This window comes from Strix aluco, chromosome 7, assembly GCF_031877795.1.
Source record: "Strix aluco isolate bStrAlu1 chromosome 7, bStrAlu1.hap1, whole genome shotgun sequence".
In the NCBI taxonomy this organism is placed as follows: domain Eukaryota; kingdom Metazoa; phylum Chordata; class Aves; order Strigiformes; family Strigidae; genus Strix; species Strix aluco.
The window spans coordinates 25,255,248-25,277,594 of NC_133937.1; the positions used below are offsets into that span (position 1 = coordinate 25,255,248).

At 37.2% G+C, this 22,347-nt stretch overlaps 1 protein-coding gene across 1 annotated transcript in view; it reads right to left on the minus strand.

Annotated features, from left to right (window-relative positions):
• LOC141926213 (gamma-aminobutyric acid receptor subunit pi-like) overlaps window positions 1-21,737 on the minus strand; it is a 47,545-nt gene extending 25,808 nt beyond the window's left edge. Inside the window, exons 1-3 of the mRNA XM_074831638.1 lie at window positions 21,660-21,737; window positions 13,345-13,425; window positions 7,510-7,613 (exon numbers count right to left, since the gene is read on the minus strand). Coding sequence (XP_074687739.1) covers window positions 7,510-7,613; window positions 13,345-13,400 — 160 coding nt within the window. The 5' untranslated portion in view covers window positions 13,401-13,425; window positions 21,660-21,737. The remainder of the gene's footprint in view (window positions 1-7,509; window positions 7,614-13,344; window positions 13,426-21,659) is intronic.
• Between the last annotated feature and the right edge of the window lie 610 nt (window positions 21,738-22,347).

Here is a 22,347-nt window from a genome sequence, read left to right on the forward strand (position 1 = left end):
CTAGTCTCAAAAGATATATCAGACCCTCAAAAATCAGTGAGTTTAAAAATAAGTGTGATTTATAATCCATTTTATGATTTTTTTTTTTAAGTCTTCCTTCCGATTCCCATGTATGACTAACAGAGCATATTATTGCCAACTATCACACAAGAATTTGGAGGACTCTGTATATCTCTTCCTTCTTTCTTTTCTGTTGTGGTATTTTTCAAGATATTATTGAGCAACACAACAGAATTGTAGTGTTGGGTGACTCCCAACCACCAAAAGACATCTATCTTAGGTACTTCAAGCTCAAAATGATTGTCCTAGCACAGACCTGCCTTGTGGTTCAAGTGCTAAGGAGTAGTAGCATAGTCAGGACAAAACCGGGCTCCTCTGCTAACCCTGACAGTCTTCATAACTCGAGTGCTTGTGCTGTGCAGCCAGCCTGTTGAGCCAAGCACTCAAGGAAACTCAGCAGAAAATTACATCCCCTCAGATAGAGCAACATGCCAGGGAGGAGTTGTGCAGGGAAAAAACAAACAAACAAACAAAAAAACCCACAAAAAAACCACAGTTACAGAAAGGGTCTTTATTAACACAATATAAGCTGCTGAGAATAGCTTTGCTTTAACAGTTAATTAAATCAGAACAATATTAATAGTTCAAGTGCTAATTTATTTTTTGTGTGTGAGGCTAAATACTATTTATGGTGCCTTACTAAATAAGCAAAGTATTAATAACAGAATGAGTCTTCCCATAATTATCCACCAGGGTTTCCCCTGAACTTCCTCTGGAAGGTCTCTTGTTGACAGTGTCAAAAAGAGTGCAGTAGACCAGATGAGGCAGTCTGTTCCTACATTTCCATATGTTTGGCAGGAATTGTATGTATAATGACAACTTCAGAAGAAATCTACCGATCTTCAGAAGAAAACTAAAGTCAGTCTGTCCTGCATTAGTGAAAGGAACCTTCAAAACATGGCAAAGAAACGCCAAAGGGCGTTACAGCATATAACGCCATTACATACATCCATTACAGCAATGGGTGCACAATCTAATTAACATACTTTTTAACTTCTACTTAAATTTAAGTACAAAGACTTTTACTTTATGCACTTTACAGACATTCACAGTAATCCCATACAGGAAAGCAGCCAGAAGAGTGGCAGACAACATACTTTAAAATTAAGTTTGGACCACTGCAATGATCGCAGTCTGTTAAACTTTGTACTGACAAAGTAAACCACCACTGTGTCACGTATGTATTTGTGACTCTGAAGATCTACTACTTAAAGCAGTCAACACTACCATGAGCTGCCAGTGCTGAGCTGTTAGTACTAGCTCTTTTTCATTTAGTTTAAGAAAGCTTAAAACAATTCCGACATTCAGAAATGTCTCAAAAAGGATGGCTTTTTGAAAGAACACCTCACCCTTGCAGCAATACTGGATAAAACAATATGCAACTCTAACAGAGAATTAGAAAGAAAAAGGATCACTACAATAATTTTATAGTTTCGTGAAAAAATGGGTTTTGTCTGCCTGATTAACAGCTTTGTTTTGTTTTAGAGTATTATGGGACTTTTAGATGAAGTGATAAATTATGCTTGGATTTTTTCAGTGTATTTAACTTCCCACCACAAGACATCATTCTTGACAAATACACATTACATGAAGAGACTGGACAGATTACGATAGGCCTTCTGACAGATCTCATCTGTAATTGTTGATACAAAGACATGAGCAGACAGAGCCATTTCTAGCGGGAATTGGCTTCAATCCTATTTGTTCGCATCAATGATCTTTAGACAGTGATGTAGCTTCACTAATACAGTTTGTGGACAAGACAAAAATTGGTGGGGATCGTAATAATAACAGCTTGTTAAATCATTTGTCAGAAAAATATATTTTAATACAGCCAAATGCAAGCAATTAATGTGGGGACAAATAATGCAGGCAGTATGTACAGAATAGGAAACTGTCTTGGCAAGCAGTGCCTTTGAGAAGGATTTAGAGGTTGTCAGAGATAATCATTTCAACATGATCCTTCCATACTATGCTTTGGCAGAAGCACTATTGCAATGGGCAGCAATACACAGAACTAAGTTATCTTGCAATCTAGACTGTATTGGCAAGACTGTTATGAGATTACTGTGACAAGATTTGCTTTCCACATTTAAAAAAAACATGCAAACAGCAGACAGAGTTCAACTGAGAGAGAGAAATATTCAAGACAACAAAAAATTCTGGAAACTTAGTATCAAAGCTTTTAACATGAAAATTAAGTAACAGCATTTACTCAGCTCCTCAAAGAGAAGATGGAGAGGTGACTTGCCCAATGTCAGTAAGCACACAGAAAAGGTATCCAGTAGTAAGTTGTACAAATTCTCTGGCAAAGCAAAGGAAGATCTCAGTTTATGGAAGCTAGAGACAACATGAAACTTCTAATAAATTTATTTTTTTCCTAACTGAACTTAATCACTGTTCATCATTTAGAGTCTCTAGAACTCATCATTTAGGGGCGAGGGGGGGAAACTAAAACAAAACACAAAACAAACTGCCCTGAACACAGGAAGCTGAGTTTGGTGTCAATGATAGTTTCATAGTGTCTCTTATTTCCATAGGAAAGGAAGGAAAATCTACATTGCCATCTGTAAACTGAAGTTTGCAGTTTTGCACCAAGTCATTTACTTATTAAATCACAATTTTAAGGATTCAGTAGGGATTCAAAAGATAGTTTTTTCCAATATACAACTGGCCATGCATATTCTGGGCTTTTTGCCTTTCTCTGAAGGATTAGACATTGGCTAACTGGTACATAAAATAGTTTTTAGATGATGATTATTTGGTATTTCTTTCTCATGTACCCTGTGAGCTTGTGTCTCTAAATCAAAGGGTCTTAGACACAACTAACATTCTGATATCTCCTGGTGGACTAAAATGCCTAAACTCATAGAACTTAATATAAACAACATTTGACAAAAATAAAATGATGACTGATCTTACACAGAAGGTTGGACTTGAAGATTTAATTTGCTTTCTTGAATTTAAACCTTAAGACCATGAAATATATTATTTATTACAAAGCTAAGGAAAATAATCTTGTAAATGTGGTTTATAATAACTGATTTAAGCATGACACTTTTCTACACCACTTGAAAGCAGCTTCCATATTCAAATATACTTAGCTGTGACCTTTTCCTAGTCTCTCTTTTTAATTAGAGCACTTAAATTATCACATTCAATCACAGAACAAAATCTATTTGTATAAAATTATTTACAAGATTTTATGCATCCTTTAACAACTCTATGAACCTGATCCAAGGCTCACTGAAGTCAGCAGGAATTGCTCATTAATTCAGAGAGGTTTGGCACAGCACCTAAAGTTATAAAATTGGTCTACACAGTTTCAGCAGAAAACCTGATGTTGAAATCAGCTTGTATTGCTGAGATAAAGTGTCAGGGTTATGTAGCACATTTAAGGGAAATAACTGTGCATTTTTAAATCCCTTATGTCAGCTTTTCCATAGAAGACTTTCACATCTATCTAAACGTCTAGGATGGGTATTATTACATTAAGGGGTACTATCTACTAACACTAGTAGAGAAGTATTTCATATTCCAGTCCAAAGACTGGATAAAATCATTCTAGATTATTAATTTTTTAATTCACTAATGGATCTTCCCAGGTCTATCTGTTCAGTTTATTAAGACTTTCTTGATGAAGCAGCTCAAAAAGGGTCATTAAAATGCTATAGTTAAAGAAAGAGAACATTCTTAATACTAACATTCAGATGAGGACAGAGCCAAGTAACCAGTCCAGCTGGGATTGCTCTGTACTAGACACTGTATAAAAGTACCCCCATAATTTTGTAATCAGTATGTGTCACCCACCATGGACAAATGTACAACACTCAGTCAATTTTAATTGTCTGCAAACCTTTGACATACTAAGACTGGTTTCAACTAATTAACTTTAGGCACCTAATTTAGGTGCCTAGAGATGGGAATGACAGTCCGTACTGGGCATAAATAGCATTTCAGTAGCTAGAGGGGTGACCTGTGGAGAAGGAGATCACTAAAATAAGATGAGATTAATCCAGGCTTAAAAACTAGAAATCTATTTGTTCCAATACATGCAAGGAGAAGAGAAGACAGTTTTTATGTTGTTATGCACAGTATTTGAATTCAATAGAAAAATACCTTGTTAATGACACTAGCTAAATTGTATCTGCTTAGGTAATTTCCAGTAGCCTGCCAGTCCCAGTACAAGGACACAAACAAACAGGCAAATGGAGGTCTTATTAAACTAAGAACTCATAAGCTGCCATAAAATGTCCTTAACTAATAAATATTTCTGTTTCTCCAGGCTTTAGGAAAAAGGAACATTCATTTTATGATCATTTGTTTATACCTAATGCTTTCTTTTCAGGACAGGAAAACCATTTTGCTAAATATTAAGGAGTTCAGTGTCACTGATTCTGTAAGAGTATGATTGTATCTTGGCAGCAAGCATCACTTCAAAAATCCCCATTTCCTGCCTGAAGAAAAATTTCAAGGACAAATAACTTTGAAATTACTTTGAATTACATTATTCTAAAATTCAAGCTAACCTCTGGCCCTCTCACACTTGATAAAAATCACATTTCAGTGTTCCATTATGACTAGCTCAAAGCACTGTAGATGCCAATAGATAATACCATCTAGTTTTATGATAAATTTCTTCATGCATATTTATGAGTGCATGTCTAACTGACCACACGAATAAACAGAAATACGCATACTTTCAAAAGCAAAGGAATCTTGGCCAAAAAAAAGGAAGCCAAGTGTCTTAAAGAGGCTGACTTTAGGATATTATTTTTGGATATTTCTTGTATCAGCATACACATACTAGGTTCCCATTTAATGCAAATCCTTCCATGCACTTCAGACAGCAAACACAGAACTTGGGGTTAATGTGCATATACATCCTTTTCTGTTCATGTTTCTAGAAGTTCAAGTTTCCTTCTCAGAGTAAATCAGCACCAATAAGTTGACATCATTAGAACTGTGCAGGCTTTTATAGTAGCTGATAATCTCCACCAGTAACAAAATACCTCAGTTTATGTTTTTTCTCATGCATTTGTTCATTAGCCTTCTCAAGTCTAACCAGCACTTTGATCTTAAAAATCCACTTTTGATTGTTCAGTCTCTTATTATTAACACACAAACATCATACCAAAGAAATTAAAGATTTCAGAAGATAAGGAGGGTTAAAAATAAAAGTCACAGAAGAGGTATAAATGACTAAGTTGATACTCTGGTTTCATCAACTATTTAGCAGGTGTGCTGTAGCCATTGATATACCTCTGAGTAAAGCCAGTTATACTGAAGTCTTTCTCACAAAGAACAGATACAAGGTACACAGCTGCAGGCAGATAATATCCATAGGAATAAGGAAAATATTACAAGGAACAAAGCTAGGATAGCTGTGGTCACACAGATCAGTATAATTCACTGATTTGTTAAACTGAGGATTTAGGCAGTTTCTGGCTCTACTTCTAAGAGCAATAGCTTCTCCTGGACCTGAATTTCAACCGAGCTGCAGCCCACCTTGCCAGTAATACAAAGGGGTCAGGGCTGGGCAGATGCTGCACCCCACCCTAAGCATACATGCCTCTGTCACATGGAAAATGATCCCAAATGATTTTGCAAAAAGCTACAAGTCCAAAAATCAAAATGAGTGTTTCCTGGGTCAATGTAACCTGAATTATTCCTACAAAAAAGTAATTTCTTTCAAAACCACCAACTCTGCATTTAGAAATGGTATCAATAAAATTTTTTTTTCAGAGTGTCATCCCATTCCTTCAGTAGTAGGGTTAATATCAATCCACCAAAGGTTTCTGAGACACAATGTTTGCAGGCCTGAGCTGTGGCAAGAATATCCAGTGATGCTGGCACTGTCTGTAAGTGCTAGACTGGTTCTACTTATGACATAGACTTGATGTGTGCTTGAGATCCTCTGGGATTTCCAAGCAAACACAGAAAGTCCTTAGCATCTGAAGAAAATTCCCAGACAGAAAAAGAGCTACAGCCTTGCTGCATTACAACAGCTGAGAAGAAAAACTGGCTCACATTAGAAATGGGTGATTCATAGCTTAGAAGTGCTTTACTGTTGGTCTTAACTACTATCATAGGATTTTGCAATGAAATTCTGTTTGCTGCCTACCAAAGCACATCCATCACGGCAGTGCCAATGTATCTCTAGTACGAAATAATGAATGAAATATATTAATGGTCACTGAACATATAGTTATTTTCCATTATGGATCATCTCCAACGAGAAGGAGTTGTTTATTTATTAGCATTATTTTTATTTCACTGAAAATCTTCTTAGACTATGTAAATACTTTATAGCAATTGTATCAGCAGCTAAGACAATTACAATAAAAACAAACAGATGAAATAGTTTTCCCTTTCTCCTAAACCTAAAATACAGATTTATCTTAATATTTTTATAAAATGGATTCAGCAATTGCACATGATGTGGAGTGCCCTTACTGAACAGGCTGAGTGTCTCACCAGGTATTTGGATGGCAAGAGGTAACAACATGGTCTGAGAAACTCTTTAGTCAATCATTTTTAAGCAGGATATAAAGGGATATAAAGTCTTCATTTGAAACCTCTAACATTTCCAGATATCTAACTTAAGAACTACTGCCTAGCATTCACTCTATAAGCTTATTTTGTGACAGAGAGGTGGTGCTGAGCATCTTTTCAACATGCAGAATATTTTTTTTCCAGAGTTCTGCAGTTACTCCAAGTAGAGATCTTCACCCTGCCTCATAACTCTTCAGTATTTCTGATACATGCAATAGCCTGGTTCAAACAAGGAAGATGTTTGTCACTGAGATTTCAGGTGCCTAATATTGACTGCACTACAGGGCAGTAAAATCAGCCTTAGTGCAGTAGGCTATGTGGGTCTTCCAACCTGGTGACCGTGGCTTTCTGACACAGGGAGCTGACATTCTGGATTCGTTTTCCCCTCACAGTTCTGCAGTGAATCAGTTTAGTGACCTTTAAGACCCAAGACAAGAAGCATTTATTAAATAATTCTCTTGTAAACTTCTAGCAGATGCACAAAATACTTGCTATAGTAACAACATTTGCCTGTGCTTTTATCAACAGTTTGATATATAAATGTTTCTTATCTTTAATCAAACTTTTTTTATACTTATTATTTAGGAAATTAGAAAAAATTATGCTTTTAAATGGGTATGGTATCACAGTTTATTTCACTGAGGACCCATGAACTCGATAGCCAAGTTTCTAACAGAGTCTAGAAGTTTTGCTTGTGAATGTCTGGAATAAATAAGTTTCACCTTGGGACACAAAAGCTATACCTTATTATAGTATAGTGCATCATGTACAATCATATCATTGTTAAACACTGGAGAAAAAAAGTACAGCAAGAAAATGTTTGCTCTCATTGCTCAGTTTCAAACTCTGCATTATGTTACGGCTCAATTTTATTAAAACAGCTTTTCTACTTACTATCAAAAAATGGACGTAGATACTTGTTGTATCCTTTTATTATTTTTTGTATAGTTGGAGGTAGAATTTCACCTTTTCCTTCAGCTTCAGAAATTTGCATTGACCTAAGAGAAATGAAAAGAGTGAGGAAGTTTTTAAAAAAGTATCATAAATTATAGCAGAGATTACATTCCAGTAAAATGTTGTATTAGTTTCAAGGTTTCTGACAATTACTGCCCATCAGATAACATACCATGAAACATTTCTATGTTTGCATTTCACAGCACTGTACAAGAATAATGTTCTAGAAAATACCAACTTCTATAATCTGTATTAATCTCTTACTGGAAAAAAATACCACTTTTATACCTTAAAGTCTATCATTTCTTAACACCTTACCTGAGAAAATAGTTCAGTCATTTCTAATATCTTCTCTGTAAGTAGGGCATGCATAAAAACATTTTTAAAATCCTGCTTTTGCAACACAATTTTTAAACAGGTTATAGAAATAATCCTGTTGGGCAAAATCAGTGAAGCATAATGACAATAGAAGCCACTCCTCTGTTCAGAAACAGCTACAATTATGATTCAAAAAAAGTCAAATATAAGTAAGCAATTATAAGCCCCATTTTTGCCCTAGGGCCCCTGCAATAACCTCATTGGAAAAATGAGTGAAAGTACTAGGGAAAATGCATACAGTAAACTGCTATTCATTATTCAGACCACCCCAGGATTTTTATATATTCCCTCTTCACATTTTATGGGTCTTGATGGTCAGCAGCTGTGGGAGGGACACCTGGGGCCATTAAGGGCTGTTACACTGTAAGTAGCTTTACTCACCATTTCTGCCTGACCCCTAAAGTGAGCACCCCAAGAGTGAGAGCAGGGTATGCTCACCCATACAGATTCAGGCTGTGCTCTTCATAAATTAAAACACAAGTGCTACCAACTGTTCGTTGCCAATGATTTGGGAAAAGTCGGGGTATGATTTTTCTTTAATTATGAAGGTGAGCAGCAAATAATTGACTCAAGGAAGCCCATCAGGCTGAAGGCAGAGGCGTTGTCTCTGCTGATGGAGAGCAGCAACCTATATATTCACCAGGAGAGGGTCTTTTTGTTTCTTATTCCCCCACACCAAAAGTGACTGGTTACTAAGAGTGACCAACTCTACCCCTTAGCACTCCTACAGCAGGTACAAGAACTGTGGCAGCTCAGCCTTGAGGAGAAGGATGTAAGTACAAATTGATGGCTAAGGGGGCACCAGGTCCTTCCTAATCCTGTTAAATCCTCACTGAATTTCTTCTTTCCAGTTTCCCTACAACTGCTCCTCCAAACTCTGCCTGTTCTTCCTTATGATATTTCTGGGCCTCCTGTAGCTGTCCAAAGCTTGCTCCTTTGATTTTAATTTTACTATGCTTCTGAGAAAGCTTAAGTTGTTCTGAAAGGAAACAGAACACAGAAAACAGTGGTTCTCATCCATTAGGACTAATCTAGTATTCTAGATTGGCAAAATTTAAATTCTAAAATGATCTCACTGAATGTACATGGCCAAATTACACTATGGTTTTAGAGGTGGTGTCCGCTGTCTTGAAGTGCTGGCTATTGCTGTGTAATTTTACTGTTCACCAGACCCTATTACCACACAAGTAACTGTTTTTCATCAGCAGTCTTGTAACTCATGTAGCTTAGATATTTGAATGGTCCTATTTATTTCCTTTATTTTGTCCCTATTTTTTATTTCTTTATTGCTAGAAAACTATGTTATTATTTTACTTAATATTAAGTGTGGTCCTGAGTTGCACTGAAATAAGGAACGTTTCCCCTCTAAGTTGTGTCCTAAAAAAACAAGCATAATCATGTTAAGTTGAAAAGAGAGTATAAAAAAAAGCCAGTTTTATGTTGCACAAAAGTGTTGGCATTAGAAATGTACTTGAATCTAATTCACTTATGAAATACTGTACTCATAATCTATATTTCTGCTTTTGTAATTTACATATAATTTTAGCTAAGTGCTCAGTGAGCTGCATGAGTTTAATTTCACAGCTTTACTGGATTGTTCACATATTGTGAAACAATAAAGGAGAACTTGTCCCTTTTCCACTGCAAGGGTATAATACTGTTCTGCTGATCAGCATGCAATTGCAGAGTGTTCTGGTGCATTATCATTAACAACTATTTTCTGAAATACATCTTAAATATTTGGCATGTATGGAAGTCCTTTCCTTAAATCACCTCTGGTACCTTCCGTGGTATTCCTGATTTCTCTCATTAATACGTGATGAATAGCCTCATATTTTTGGTCTTTGATTTTTATGTTTAAGAACTTGTTGGCATGGGGAAGCTGTTGTGCAGTAATTGAGGCTGTGAGTTAATAGGGCACTGTCCCTTGTGTGCTATTTTGACATACAATCTTTGAGAAGTCCTACCATAATAAGCCAATATATGAGAGGAACACGATGCCTTCTAAATGTCTGTGGTGTTACCATCCTGGAAACTGTGGGAGTACTCAGAAGCAGGTTGTCAGTGTTGAAAGGCAAGGAACCTACAGATGTTATGTGGCTTTGTTTATCTACATTTTAAGGGAGGATGTCTGGTTTCCTTTAAAGTGTTCTTCAATTTATGTGTCCCATTCGTCACTAAGCAAGAGTGAGCTCACAGCTGCATATGTTCCTGTATTCTGTCATACAGTAGGGATCACAAAGGATAAAAGTAAAAGCTGAGACTCATTCCTCTTATGATGTGCATCATCTTATCTGAGCTTCTCTTTTACCCAGTGTTCATGTTGTTTTATTTAACTAACTCTGCATATGTTCTAGTTTCTTCATTTTCTGACTGTATTTTAAACATATTGGCATGCATCAAAGTATGGAACTGCCTCAAAACAGCTGTTCCAGCCACTGAGTAGAGAGTAGGCTTTTACAGAAGAAAACTTAATATATATTTATTTGACAACCAGGAATATCTATCTGTTCTGGGCTGTCAATATATAATACGTGTTTTTAACTCTTCAGGTTCAACAACCCATGCTTGCTATTAGAAAAGCTGAATTGCAATCATTTAATTTCCTTAGTTATTTTTATGGCTCAAAACTTAGTATTTTTACAGGCTAGGCTAAACTTGGAAGGTACACCAACTGCTTCTTATTTAAGATACTAGTGTCTTAACAGAACTGGGAAACTGGAAGAGGAAAAGGGAGCATCTGCCCTAAACAATAGTATATATCATCACTTAAAACAAAAGTATCATCTAGACACATGTACAGGAAAATTTTTTCTGGCTATTTTTTGTCAGAAGTTATGTATCATTAAAGAGGCAGAAACACCTTAGAACTGAGAGAAGAGAGAAACAAAATGCCAAACACAGTCTGAGCAAGCTTTTGAAATACCCCCCTCAGGAAAAGCTAGGGGAAAAAAAGCTTTTTTCAGGCAATCCACTGACAGGCAAAACAGATGCAAACAAAGGTGTTACTTCTTGTTTCATATCTGATGTGCTCAAGGATACAGGCTTTTGTATGGTCTTTGTAGATAAATTGCAGCAGAATCGCCTACATGGCTGATTAATTCTCTGCTTCAAAACAGCCAGTACTGTCACAGGTTTTTGGTTAATTGGTGAGGCTGAAACATTAGTATTATGTTACCACTTACCAGATACAGGACCAAATACTTAAATAACAGAAGTAATCTTAAACTCAGGTAAAAAAATAAATGTCCCACAGATTTTTCTGGATCTGACCCTATAAACCCAGGCTAGCGTTCTTTAATTTGAAAACACCCTTCCTGAAATAAATTGGGAGCCCTTCTTGGGATCAAATAGCATATATTTACTTCCTCTGATTTCTGATAATGATTTGAAGTGCAAATTCTATTGATTACTCAGATAGATTTGCCTCAATTTTTTCATTTCTACTTCTTAATAAAAGTATTTCTGGGAAAGTGACCATCCAGGCAACCCCCTGGATTTTAGTATGCATGTGTCTATGATGTGATTTTTAATTTAATGTCAAGTGCTGAAAGAGAAGTTAAATGTCATTCAGGAAGGGAGAACTATCAATTGAGGTGGAGTTTGATAGCCTAGTGTGACACTGTTAGCATGTGTATTGTGACAGATTGTGTCCTCTCTATATGATAGAGAAGATGAGGCTCTGGCTGTCCCTAAAACTTAAAAAAAAAAAAAAAAAAAAAAAAAAAACCAACACACACCCACCATAATTGACTATAAAGTACTCAGTAGAGGAAACTCTTCACACACTAGCCAGAGCTTATACAAGTGAGATATCTAAGGAGTCACTTAAGCAGTAATCATGACCCTTGCTTCAGTACACTTCAGTCCTTGGATATTGCCCAGAAATATTTCCATTTCAGTGCCAAGCAAAATAGCTTTTGTTTTAACCAGCACTTTCACAAAATCTTCCTGATTTGTGCACTGGCAAAAGGCATTGGTGTACTTAAGCATCATCTTGGCTGTGAGCTAGCCAAGGGGCAGAGCTTCTTCTCTGCCTGTGTTTGTATTTGGGTACAACATGACCAGATCAGCTCAATGCTATGCACCTGTGTCCAAGCTAAACAGGTGCTGTGCATGCACATAACTCCCTTGGATACTATACAGGAATTAACTGTCTGTGCTTCTGGGTACTCTTAGCCATGTGAAGCTGTATGAGAAGATTCATAAGGTCTACTTGATAATAATGAAGACAATTATATACCACAGGCTGAACATCTTTGGGTACTTTGCCTCCTTGTGATTTACATGCTTCTGAAATTTTCTTGGTTTCTTTGCAGTGTTTTATTACTGCAAAGCCATGAGTCATCCAGTGATTATAGAGTGTGGCAAGTCACAGCTGACAAGGAAGGTGGAAGTAGAGCAAGCATGTTTTCTGGACAAAGATCTCTTTATGGTGCTGGAGAAGGTGGGGAAGACAGATGTTTTAAACTCCCTTTCAGGGGACTCTTCCACCTGCCTTCACAACCAAGTGGAGGCTTTATCTAAATGTGTTTGCACACCCACTTGAACTAAAGCTCAGGCAGAATCTTATCTTGAGGAATTTCCTGGGAGACCAAATAGGTTAGGCAATTCTACACAGAGAATTGGCTAATAGACTTCAAAGATTTCAGTTAAAGGTGGTAGTGACAATGTTTAACCTGTCCATGCTTGCATTTTCTTATTAGAGTTACTTCTAAAGAATAATTTTTTCCCCATTTTTATAGAAGGAATATATTTAAGTGCTCTATTTCTATCTTAAGTTTTTTGTCATGGCAACTACACTATTAGCAAGATTACATGTACACAGAAGGGATCAGTTTCACCTTCCAGCTTAACGCAACTCAGCTTTCCTAAAGACTTCATGATTTCATCAACAGATAATAGGAAGACAATGTTTTAACCAGGTAATTCTTTAAGACAGTCGCATTTAGTAACAAATGCACAATGACGACTTCAACTGCCTCAAGCTTACAGTACATCTAGGTAGACTGTGTGCTTCTGTCCTTGGGCAAGGTACAATGCTCCAGGCAAGGACCATGTGCCCTTCTAAATTGGCTAAGCATTTGATATGATATTCACACTATTTGAAGGTTTGTTTGCTTAAGTTATATACCTTCATTTCTTTTCCCCCATAAGTTTTCTTGGTGAAAAATCTGTAACTCTATCAAGGCAGCTGAGACAATTCATGAAGGAGTTCAGTCCTGTATTTCTGTTATTAATATCCAGGTTAGTTAATCTTTGTAAGAGACAGGATTTAACTGTCAAGTAGATTTGGCTTTGCTACCTGGTCAGATATATTTCTAAGTAAATTGATTATAAACAAACTGATATTATTATACATTGAAAAAATAATATTTTTTACCAAATATTTCTTACCTACACAGCATCAACAGAAAAAGAGCTCTGAGACTGCAGTAATTAAGACTGCACATTGTCAGGTGTGGTTTCTTGTAGCTCCTAAAAAAAGCGCAGAGGTAATGTTTCACAACACATTTACTTTTCAAATACACAAATTTCACAAGGTTTTCATTGTATCTTGAATAGCTGTTGCTATAAATGTATTAATAAACTTCTACAGCAATAAAAATAACCCTCAAAACTTCAAAAAAGACATGCTATCAGCAATAACTTAAGTTACCAATAGAAGTGGCATTCCAGTATACTACAGCTCTTTCATTTTTGCAGCTGTCCTTTAAATATTAGGAAAAGTAGTTGTTTTGAAAAATAATGCAATCTTGCAGGAGAATCATAAACGCTGAGTTTTGTCTCTGCTGTTTGCACTTGTTAATGAGTGCATCTCTGGCATATCAGCTCAGCCCTCTGAATGGAAAATACCGAACCCCATCTTAGAACACAGAGCTGTTTGAGCAACACCTCTGGTACAGGAGTAGTAACAATACCTATGATACGTATCTTTGGTAAGCTTATTGTTAATGAGGAAAATTGAAATTATATGTTTCTACTCTTAAAAAAAAAAAAAATCCTTTGACTGTACATAAATAATCATATATAACCACCCACATTGATCAGAATGTTTGTCTGAGACAAGATGTTTTCTTGTGAATGGGATTTCTTTACTTTTGTCAGTATGATTCACATTCATAATGCTTATTTTAAGTAATCTGTCAGCTCTATAATCCATTTCTGGATGAAAATAGTTTAATGCAGTCACGCAACAGATCTGAAATTCACAGACTGTGAAAACTTTTGCTATATTTCATCAAAGCACTGAAATCTTATTTGTAAGACTTGCTTCAAAACTTAAAAAAAAAAAAACCACCTATGTGACAGGAACACTACCTACCCAGAATCTGCAAAACAACTGTTAAATGTTAATAAATATGAATGAAATATTTGTTGTAGGTTTTAGGAAGGGACAATCAAACAATACTATTTTCAATGTCCAGAATTAATTTTGCAGGAGTCTCTTGCACTTTATTTTCACAATAAATTACTAACAGTAAATAATTTGAAACTTCATAACTTGAAGCTTTGTTTTACCATCCTTTAGTGACCAATGCAAAAATGCTGGTGAACTTTTTTACCCCAAAGTAATTTTTCCTTCAGTCTATAGTTCCAGTAAGAGCAACGCTAGTGGTATTTACTTAAATTAATGCAGTGTGAATGGTATCTGACTTGTATGTAACAGTGGCGAAGTGACAAAATAAGTTGTTAATGTCTCCAAAGAAAAATGAAAGTCATTTCAACAGCTTTTTAAACAAGTAAAAGTCTCAGCACCTTCAGCATCTTGGATACTTTAAGCATACACCAGCCTGGTAAATATTAATGTCAAAATAAATCGTACACTCCTACTGACTTCCACAGAAAATCATGCATGAAGACATTGAAAGCCTGTAATAGGAAGATACAGCACAAAGGAGCAGATGGTGTTGTCAGAACATTGCTCTCTAAATGCTGATTCTGTAACACTCCCGGTGCATATCGTGGGATCTTTTGCATATCTCATTTTTGGTTTGGATGCATACCTTCTACATTCGCTATCTTTATCTCACAGGAAAATATGCTAAAAATAAGTATTATCTTTCTGGTTTCCCAGAAAACCTCTTACTGACTTTATAAGTACTTCTTAAAGCTTCTTTTATATTTAGCTTTTGAATTGCTACTATGAGCTCCTAATGTGTCTGAAGATCCTTCATAAACAGATTAAGGAAACCTATGGATATTTCTGTACTTGTTTGGTTTTAGTTTTTACTGTACTGAAGATCAAAATGAATGGGTTGATTACTAATCTCTTAAGCAACTGGTTTACCTTCAGATCTTAACCAGCATCCAATTTAGTAACTTTATGGGGGAATGGGGTGGAGAATTTTAGTCTTCAACACATGAAAGGTCAAATCTATTCTATGGTACATGGATTAATTTTTTATGTTCAGGAAGAGAGCATGGAAATAGCAGGAAGGAGAGGATCTTTTACTTCTGTATAAGAAATGCTAATCAAGAGATCTAATTGCCATGTCAACTGACAGCCTGTCACTGCAAAAGGACACTGCATGCCAGCCAATGAATAGACTTGGGTAGATATTGAAGTCTTAAGCAGTTTCACAGATAACACTTAAATTGGATATAAATCACTGGTGCATGTGCATACACGCTTGCATGCACACATGCATTTTTTTCTACTGTCCTTTGTGTGGGGCTTACTGAGCTGGTTTGTTCCATTGAAAAGCCTGCCTCTTGGCATGTTTGCACATCTGGATCTTTTCTCTGTCATGCATTTTTTTATCAAATGCTATACACTCACAGCAGGATTCCTTCCTGCATATGTAGACCTTATTAACTACTGGTATCTAAAACTAGTTCAGCAGAGCCCGTAATATTTTCCTCTTTCCAAGAGCCTAGAAAGATATACATAACCTGTTCTCTGCATGGAATATCAAGCCATTTGGTTTTACCAGACAGCCTACATGCTGTCCAGATTATTGTGCATATATTGACACATCTTCATGTTCTAAACATAGCATTAAGTAATTGAGGCAAAGGTAACAAATATCTGTCCCAGTTTCCCATATAATGAAACAAGACTTTCTAATTTGAATTAGATCAGATTAGGATTGTAATATAGTATCTGATGTTTTGGCATTTCTCCTCGGAATTCAGTATTTGTCTTCAGCACAAGAGGAAAATTGCAAGTTTCACAAACCTCCGAGACTTGAAATGGGATGAGGCAGATAGCTGGCAGAGGTAGTATCAGTGTCTTAAAACTTCACTGGAAGTGAATTTTATGTGGATGAATCGAAGGAGGAAATGCTTGTTTTACTGCAGCATCTTATTCACAAGTGGACACATGGAAAATACTAAAAATTATTAGAGAAAGACACATTGTCATATAGTAGTGGCCATATGCCTGAATTCCCATGGCTGCTGTTGCAGGCATCTAAAAGTCTGTGTAGAATTATCTTAAAATAAAAAGTCAGTGGTGGATTTATAGATAGTAAAAGCTGATATTGCAGTTGCATTTTACTTCTGAATCCAAACTGTTGAATGACAGTGCCTTTAAGTGCTTGACTGAAAAGCAGCTAGAAATTCAGGAAGGATTCAGCCAGAGTGCCAAAGTATAACTACCTCCCCTGCTCTGCCTTGTCCTACTTGCATTGTCCACTACAACTGCAGCATAGTCAATGAATCTGTATATATACATTCTTTACTCTATCCTCTGGTGGTTAGATCAATATGAACCAATTGGAGGGAAAATGATGGAAAGCTGAAAATACTGAAGATTCAATGGGAGAAAGGAAGTGGATATATGGAAGGCAGTCACAAGATAAGATTCAGAAGTAGAGGGACAGAGAGATAAAAAGAAAAAACTCCTCCAGGATATGGCCCCAGAATGCCACTGGCACTTCCAGATTCTTTATTCATTCTTCACTCCTGCCCTTGCTTTTAGCAAATTGGCATCTGACACGATTGCCATCTTCACTGGCTTCTCCAGTTCTGGGCAGTCTTCCTCATTTTTCTTATTTCCAAGATGCATAGGAAATAATTTTCTCCCTTCAGTTGTGCACAAGCAACAAGTGAATATAAAGGGACAGTGCGTAACTTCTGCTCATCACTCGCAAAAGCCAGCTGCGTGCAACTGATTGACAGTAGTTGCTGACGGATGGCATTTTGTGGAATAAAGTGGCATTCTATCTGTCTTTGTAGTAATCTGGATGCCTGTCTATAATAGCCCTAGTTTTATGATACTTTTTAAGTCTCCTTAAAACACATAGATCGTGAAAGAGAAGAAAATGCAAAATTTTCACACGTTAAGATTATTTTTCATGTTAAAATGGATTAATACTGCAGAGAGTGCGGCTTGAGTGAAAAGTAGCAAGAATTTTTTTTTTATAAGGCAAATTAGAAAGAAGGAATAAAACCCAGAAGCAGCAAAACTCTCGGACTAACTGGGGAATTGACTTATGAAAGTGGACCAATATATGTGTCTGCATCCTGTTATAAGGGGCGCCCTCTTATTTAGCTGACAAGCTGGCTCTTGGCGTACCAGCTAGCTTGTTTCGAAACCCTAGGTGCATCTGATCTTGCCTAGCATGGACATGAACCATGCAAAGCCTCTGTGGGCAAGTAAGCAAAGTTAGATTTACTCGGTCCAAGGAAAGTAGCTGTCTTGTCATGTTTTCTTTGCAGAGACAGCCAGTACGAGGCCATCTGTGGTGACAGTGCTATTTTAGCAATTGGATGGATTTTAAGTATCTACTGGTGATATATGTAGCAATAGTTCGCAGTGAAATACTGGATTCCAGTTAAGTTCTGATGTTCTCATTAATATAGTTGTTGCATGTGCCAGGTAATACAAATAATAGCCAAAAATGTCACTTACTGAAACACTCAGCAAGTTGCTCCAATCTGTACAACATCTTTCTCAAGTTTTGCGCTCTGAGATGGTTTTTTTCAAAGATACTGTTCAACAGCAGAAGGTCATATTGTTAAAATAAGTAGAATGAATTTAAGATTCACCAGAAATTAAAATCTGCTTCGCTGGTGTAGCAAAACAAGCTGTAAGTGAAACTTCACAGTTAAACATTACTTGTATCTGTATAGGGCACTGTATGAGAGTCTGTAAAATGATACTGAATAAATCTGTATGATAAGCAGGTTCATTTTTTAAGTTTTAAATTAGCATGGCAAGATGTCAGACTGTATCAGCAACAACTCAGTGATATATTTCAATATCCCAAATAATATACAAGTTAACATGTAAAATCACTGTCCTCAAAATACACTGGAAGGTCTTAGGCTAGGTCAAAGAAATCCATTGTTGCAGTCATTTAAATTTTTTTAATATCAGTTCTTCTAACCACAAGAGAATTAGGAACTAGCAGTATGCCGCTAATATAGTATTAAGTATACAAATACTGTCTAATTGTTAGAGACATTTGCTGCTCTAGATTGAGATCTGTATTTCTCACCAAGTTCTCTGCATTATTAATTTCATAAACATTGAAGCCTTAGAGTAACTTACATAATGTATAATAGGATTATTTTATATGTTTATCTGTTGTTATTTTCACTCTAAACATTTTTAAATAGATTAGTATATACCTTGGGTTAGCTGGGAAATAAGTTAACTGGCTGGGATGTTGTTAATGTTACACACTTTTCCTGGAAAATGAATTTCAGACTTATAACAACTGGGTGTTCTGGATGGCAATACAATTCTAAGAGTTACCTTCATGCAACAAGTGTCAGATATCCTACTTCCAAACAGCATAATACTGAACTGAAAGGTTTTGAGAATGTACAGAAATTGATGTAGTAATAAACATTCACAGAATAGCTTTTAATAAATGAATGAATGTGTTCATGTGACTGCTTAAATATAGCACTCATTACAAGCTCTGCTCATGTCTATTGAAAAATCTATAGAAAGTGTGCCACACAGGCTCTTTTCTAGTAAAAAAAAAAAAGCAATGGATTAAACTTATGTCCACCTTGTTCCTAAATATACTTTTAGATAGCTGACACTCAAAAGCCCAGAAGATCAGTGGCATTTGAGTCACGGTTGATGGTTACTGCCATTTGTAATTATCCAAGTTAGTCAGAAGTTTGTAGGGTTGTTAATGTGTTAATGGTTGTTTATATGTGTATATAGACCTTTTTTACTTTTGCTCTGTCCATCCCAGTTCTGATGGCTGTGCAGCTGTACCTCTACACACACCTGCAAACATTAGAGTCCTCTCATACCAAACTACAGGTCTCTAAAATCTGAGACATTTACTGACTTTCTAAGGTGTGTGTTAACACTGCAAGATCCTCCCACAGACAGTCAGGGATCATCTTCTGCCACACCAGTCTGTTTGACAGTCACAAGTCACAGCCCACCAATGTGGCTACAACAGAGCAGCTAAGAGCAGAGAGGTGCTTGGTTTTCATGCAGTTTAAAGAATGAATGTGAGTCAAGTCAAAGAAGTAGGCAACCTTCAGAGGCTGCAAATGATGAATAACACCTCAAAGGCACCTTAACAAAAGTTTTGACTTTGCAGGAAGGTGCAAAACAGCTTTCCTGTGGCTAACACTTCTGGTTTGGGTGGTCTCCCATCTCCCAGCTGAGACCTCACAGCTGCCTGGATGAGCACTTTAGGTCACCAAGTTTCTAAAGGGCACCCACAAGTGTGGGTTGAAAGCAGATACCATACTTTACTAGTTACACAGACCAGGCTAACTTGTTTCTTTAGCCTGCAGCATAATGGAGCCACAGTTTTGTTTGGGCACTATCAAAATAGATATGATTAATGAAAATAGTTAAAAATCCAGAAAGTTAGACAGAATATGCTGGTTCAGATTAAGAAAGTAGCAACTTGATTTGAAAAGACAAATTGAAATCATGTCTTTCTGATGCCAGCTTAAATTACTGTTCCTTTTGAAAGTTAAGAGTTACAATCTTCTAGCTCTTAACCTGGAGGGGAGAGTCTCCCCACATAGACCCTGACGTCTGCACTTTGCTCAAGCATTCTCGTGTTGTAGAAACTATCCAGGACTCAACCAATCTGCCCACAGCTTCCTTCCATGCAGCCTCTAGCATGGAAGAATGAGGGACATCTTACTATATGTCACTGAACACATGCTTGAGGCTGTGAGGGGAAAAATAATAGCCCTGCAGTAGCAGATTAGGTTTAATCATATCCATCTTCTCTCCTCTTTCAATATTTTGCAGTGTGCCGCTGAGATTTACAACGGAGAATCAGCCCCTTGGTTTGTAATTAATTTTGTTTGCAATTCCAAAGGCTTGTTTGGGGGAGAAAAAGGAAAGAAGGGAGGGAATATACCCCAGTGATGCCTTGTTTTCCATGCAAATTACTAATTTGAACCATAGATTCTTCCTGTTTACATGCATGCATAATAACATTCAAAACCTCCAGATAAAGTATTCTTTTTCTTGGGACACTTGGTCACCAAACAACTACGTGTCAGTTTGAGTCTGAGGTCTGTAATTCCTTGCTGAATTAGTAAGTGTCCTGTAACCAGGAGAATTACAAACTAACCATTTTGAGCAAAGCAACAGGATGAAATACTAGGAAGGAAAAAATCAATTTTTGAAGCAACTTAGTTTTTCTACAGTCTAGGAAGCTTTTGCATTTGAAACAAACTGCCACAAATTAATGTAATTAAAATTACTCTGTAGAAACACATATATTCACAGGAAGAAATGCTTTTAATTGTACAGCCACAGAAAAATGTGAATGTTCACTGTCCTGGGCTCAGTGTTGCACTTTTGTACCTGCCAAGGGTGAAGTTGGAGTTATTCTGACAGATGTGGAACTGAGCTCAAAATCAGCAGGAATTCAGTCTAAGAGGAAATCATAAGAGGGGCTTTGAAAGTATGTGGCATTTCTCAATAAAACATGTATTTCAGATTTTTTTCCACTAATACCGATTTAACCAATCTTCCCATGTGGATAAGTGTGTGACTGTCTCAGGATCTTTCTCTTCTTTAAGTACAAACTGCTTTAGCTTTATTCTGTAACAGTCATTAGAATTGCCTGGAGTTGTGTCATGAAGGGCAACCTTTAAGAATGCTATTTATAAAGTTTGAACAGACATTGAAATTATGTATACAGGCAGGTAATTTTTTTCTTATAATTAGAAGTGAGCCTGCTAGAGAAATAAAATGCTTTCATTTAATTCAAGCATTTCCTTTCATCATAACTCAATGCCCTACAACAGGTTTAATCAACAGGATCTATTTTCATTCAAATATTGTACAGCTTTTTAAGTACTGGCACATTGTTCATCTATGTATTCATTTGAAGTAGGATGTGCAGATGGGGGGGGGGGGGGAATGCAAGCTGGCTCTTAAATTATCTTTCTGGGAGAAGTTTCTATTTCGTTAAGGTTTCTCACTTCATCTCCATGTGCCATTCACTTTAAAAACAAGTTTTTGCAGGCTTTGTTGGGGTGAGCTCACTTCTCCGATTTTATTTATTTCATTAATGGTAATTTGAGTTATTCTGTGCTATTTTAATCCAGCAGAATGCATTTTAATAATGCCTTAGAGAGGAAAAAACGACTCTTTTTTTTTTTTTTTTTTTTTTTTTTTTTTTTTTTTTTTAAGCAACTGAGCAGAGGGGTAGGAATGAGAAGGGGAGGCAAGGGTACCCCCAGGAAAGGAACAGTGCTGGGGACAGGCTCCCGGTGGGAGGGTGCCGCGTTCCCCCAGGGCCGAGGCGCCTTACCTGCAGCCGGGGCCGCGGCCCCTCCGCGGCGGCGGGGCGGGGGCAGGACGGAGCGCGGTGGCCGCCTCCGTGCAGCCTCGCAGCCGGCCGAGGACTGCGGGGGCGCGGGGCCGCCGGTTCGAGCCCGCCCACGGCCGGGGGGGGGCGGCAGGGAGAAGCATCCCACTTTCCATTGCTCGTTTAAGCCCCCATAGGTGGCTCTAAGCAGCATTGTCCTTTCCCTGCCACTCCTCCTTTGCTTACTCTCGCTTACACCCCTTTTCAGTTTCTGGTGTGTTTGGGGGAAGCGGTGCTGGGGAGAGAAGTGGCGAGGGATCCCTGCCAGACAAAAATCAGTGGCGGCACTTCCCACTACTGCTTTTTTTGCTGTGCCTCTGTAACACAGCTTGCATAAAACTTCCTGCTTATTGACTTGTTTTCCTTCTTGCGATTGTCACATCCTAGCTACCTTGGGTAGAAATGTCCATCCTTGTTCTCCATTTGATGTGGAAATCTACCGGACATCTTTACACCGTTCAAGTCTTTCTAGGAGTGACTGGAAGGAAAATGTTCGTTTTGCAGATGTTACTTTCCTGTCTGACCTTTCACTTCAGGAGCTGTCTGCAGCTTGCAGATAGACAAAAGTACCACTTTCTCTGGGGAAACAGCATTCCACACCACACATGATGAAGGAAAACACTTAGGGAAT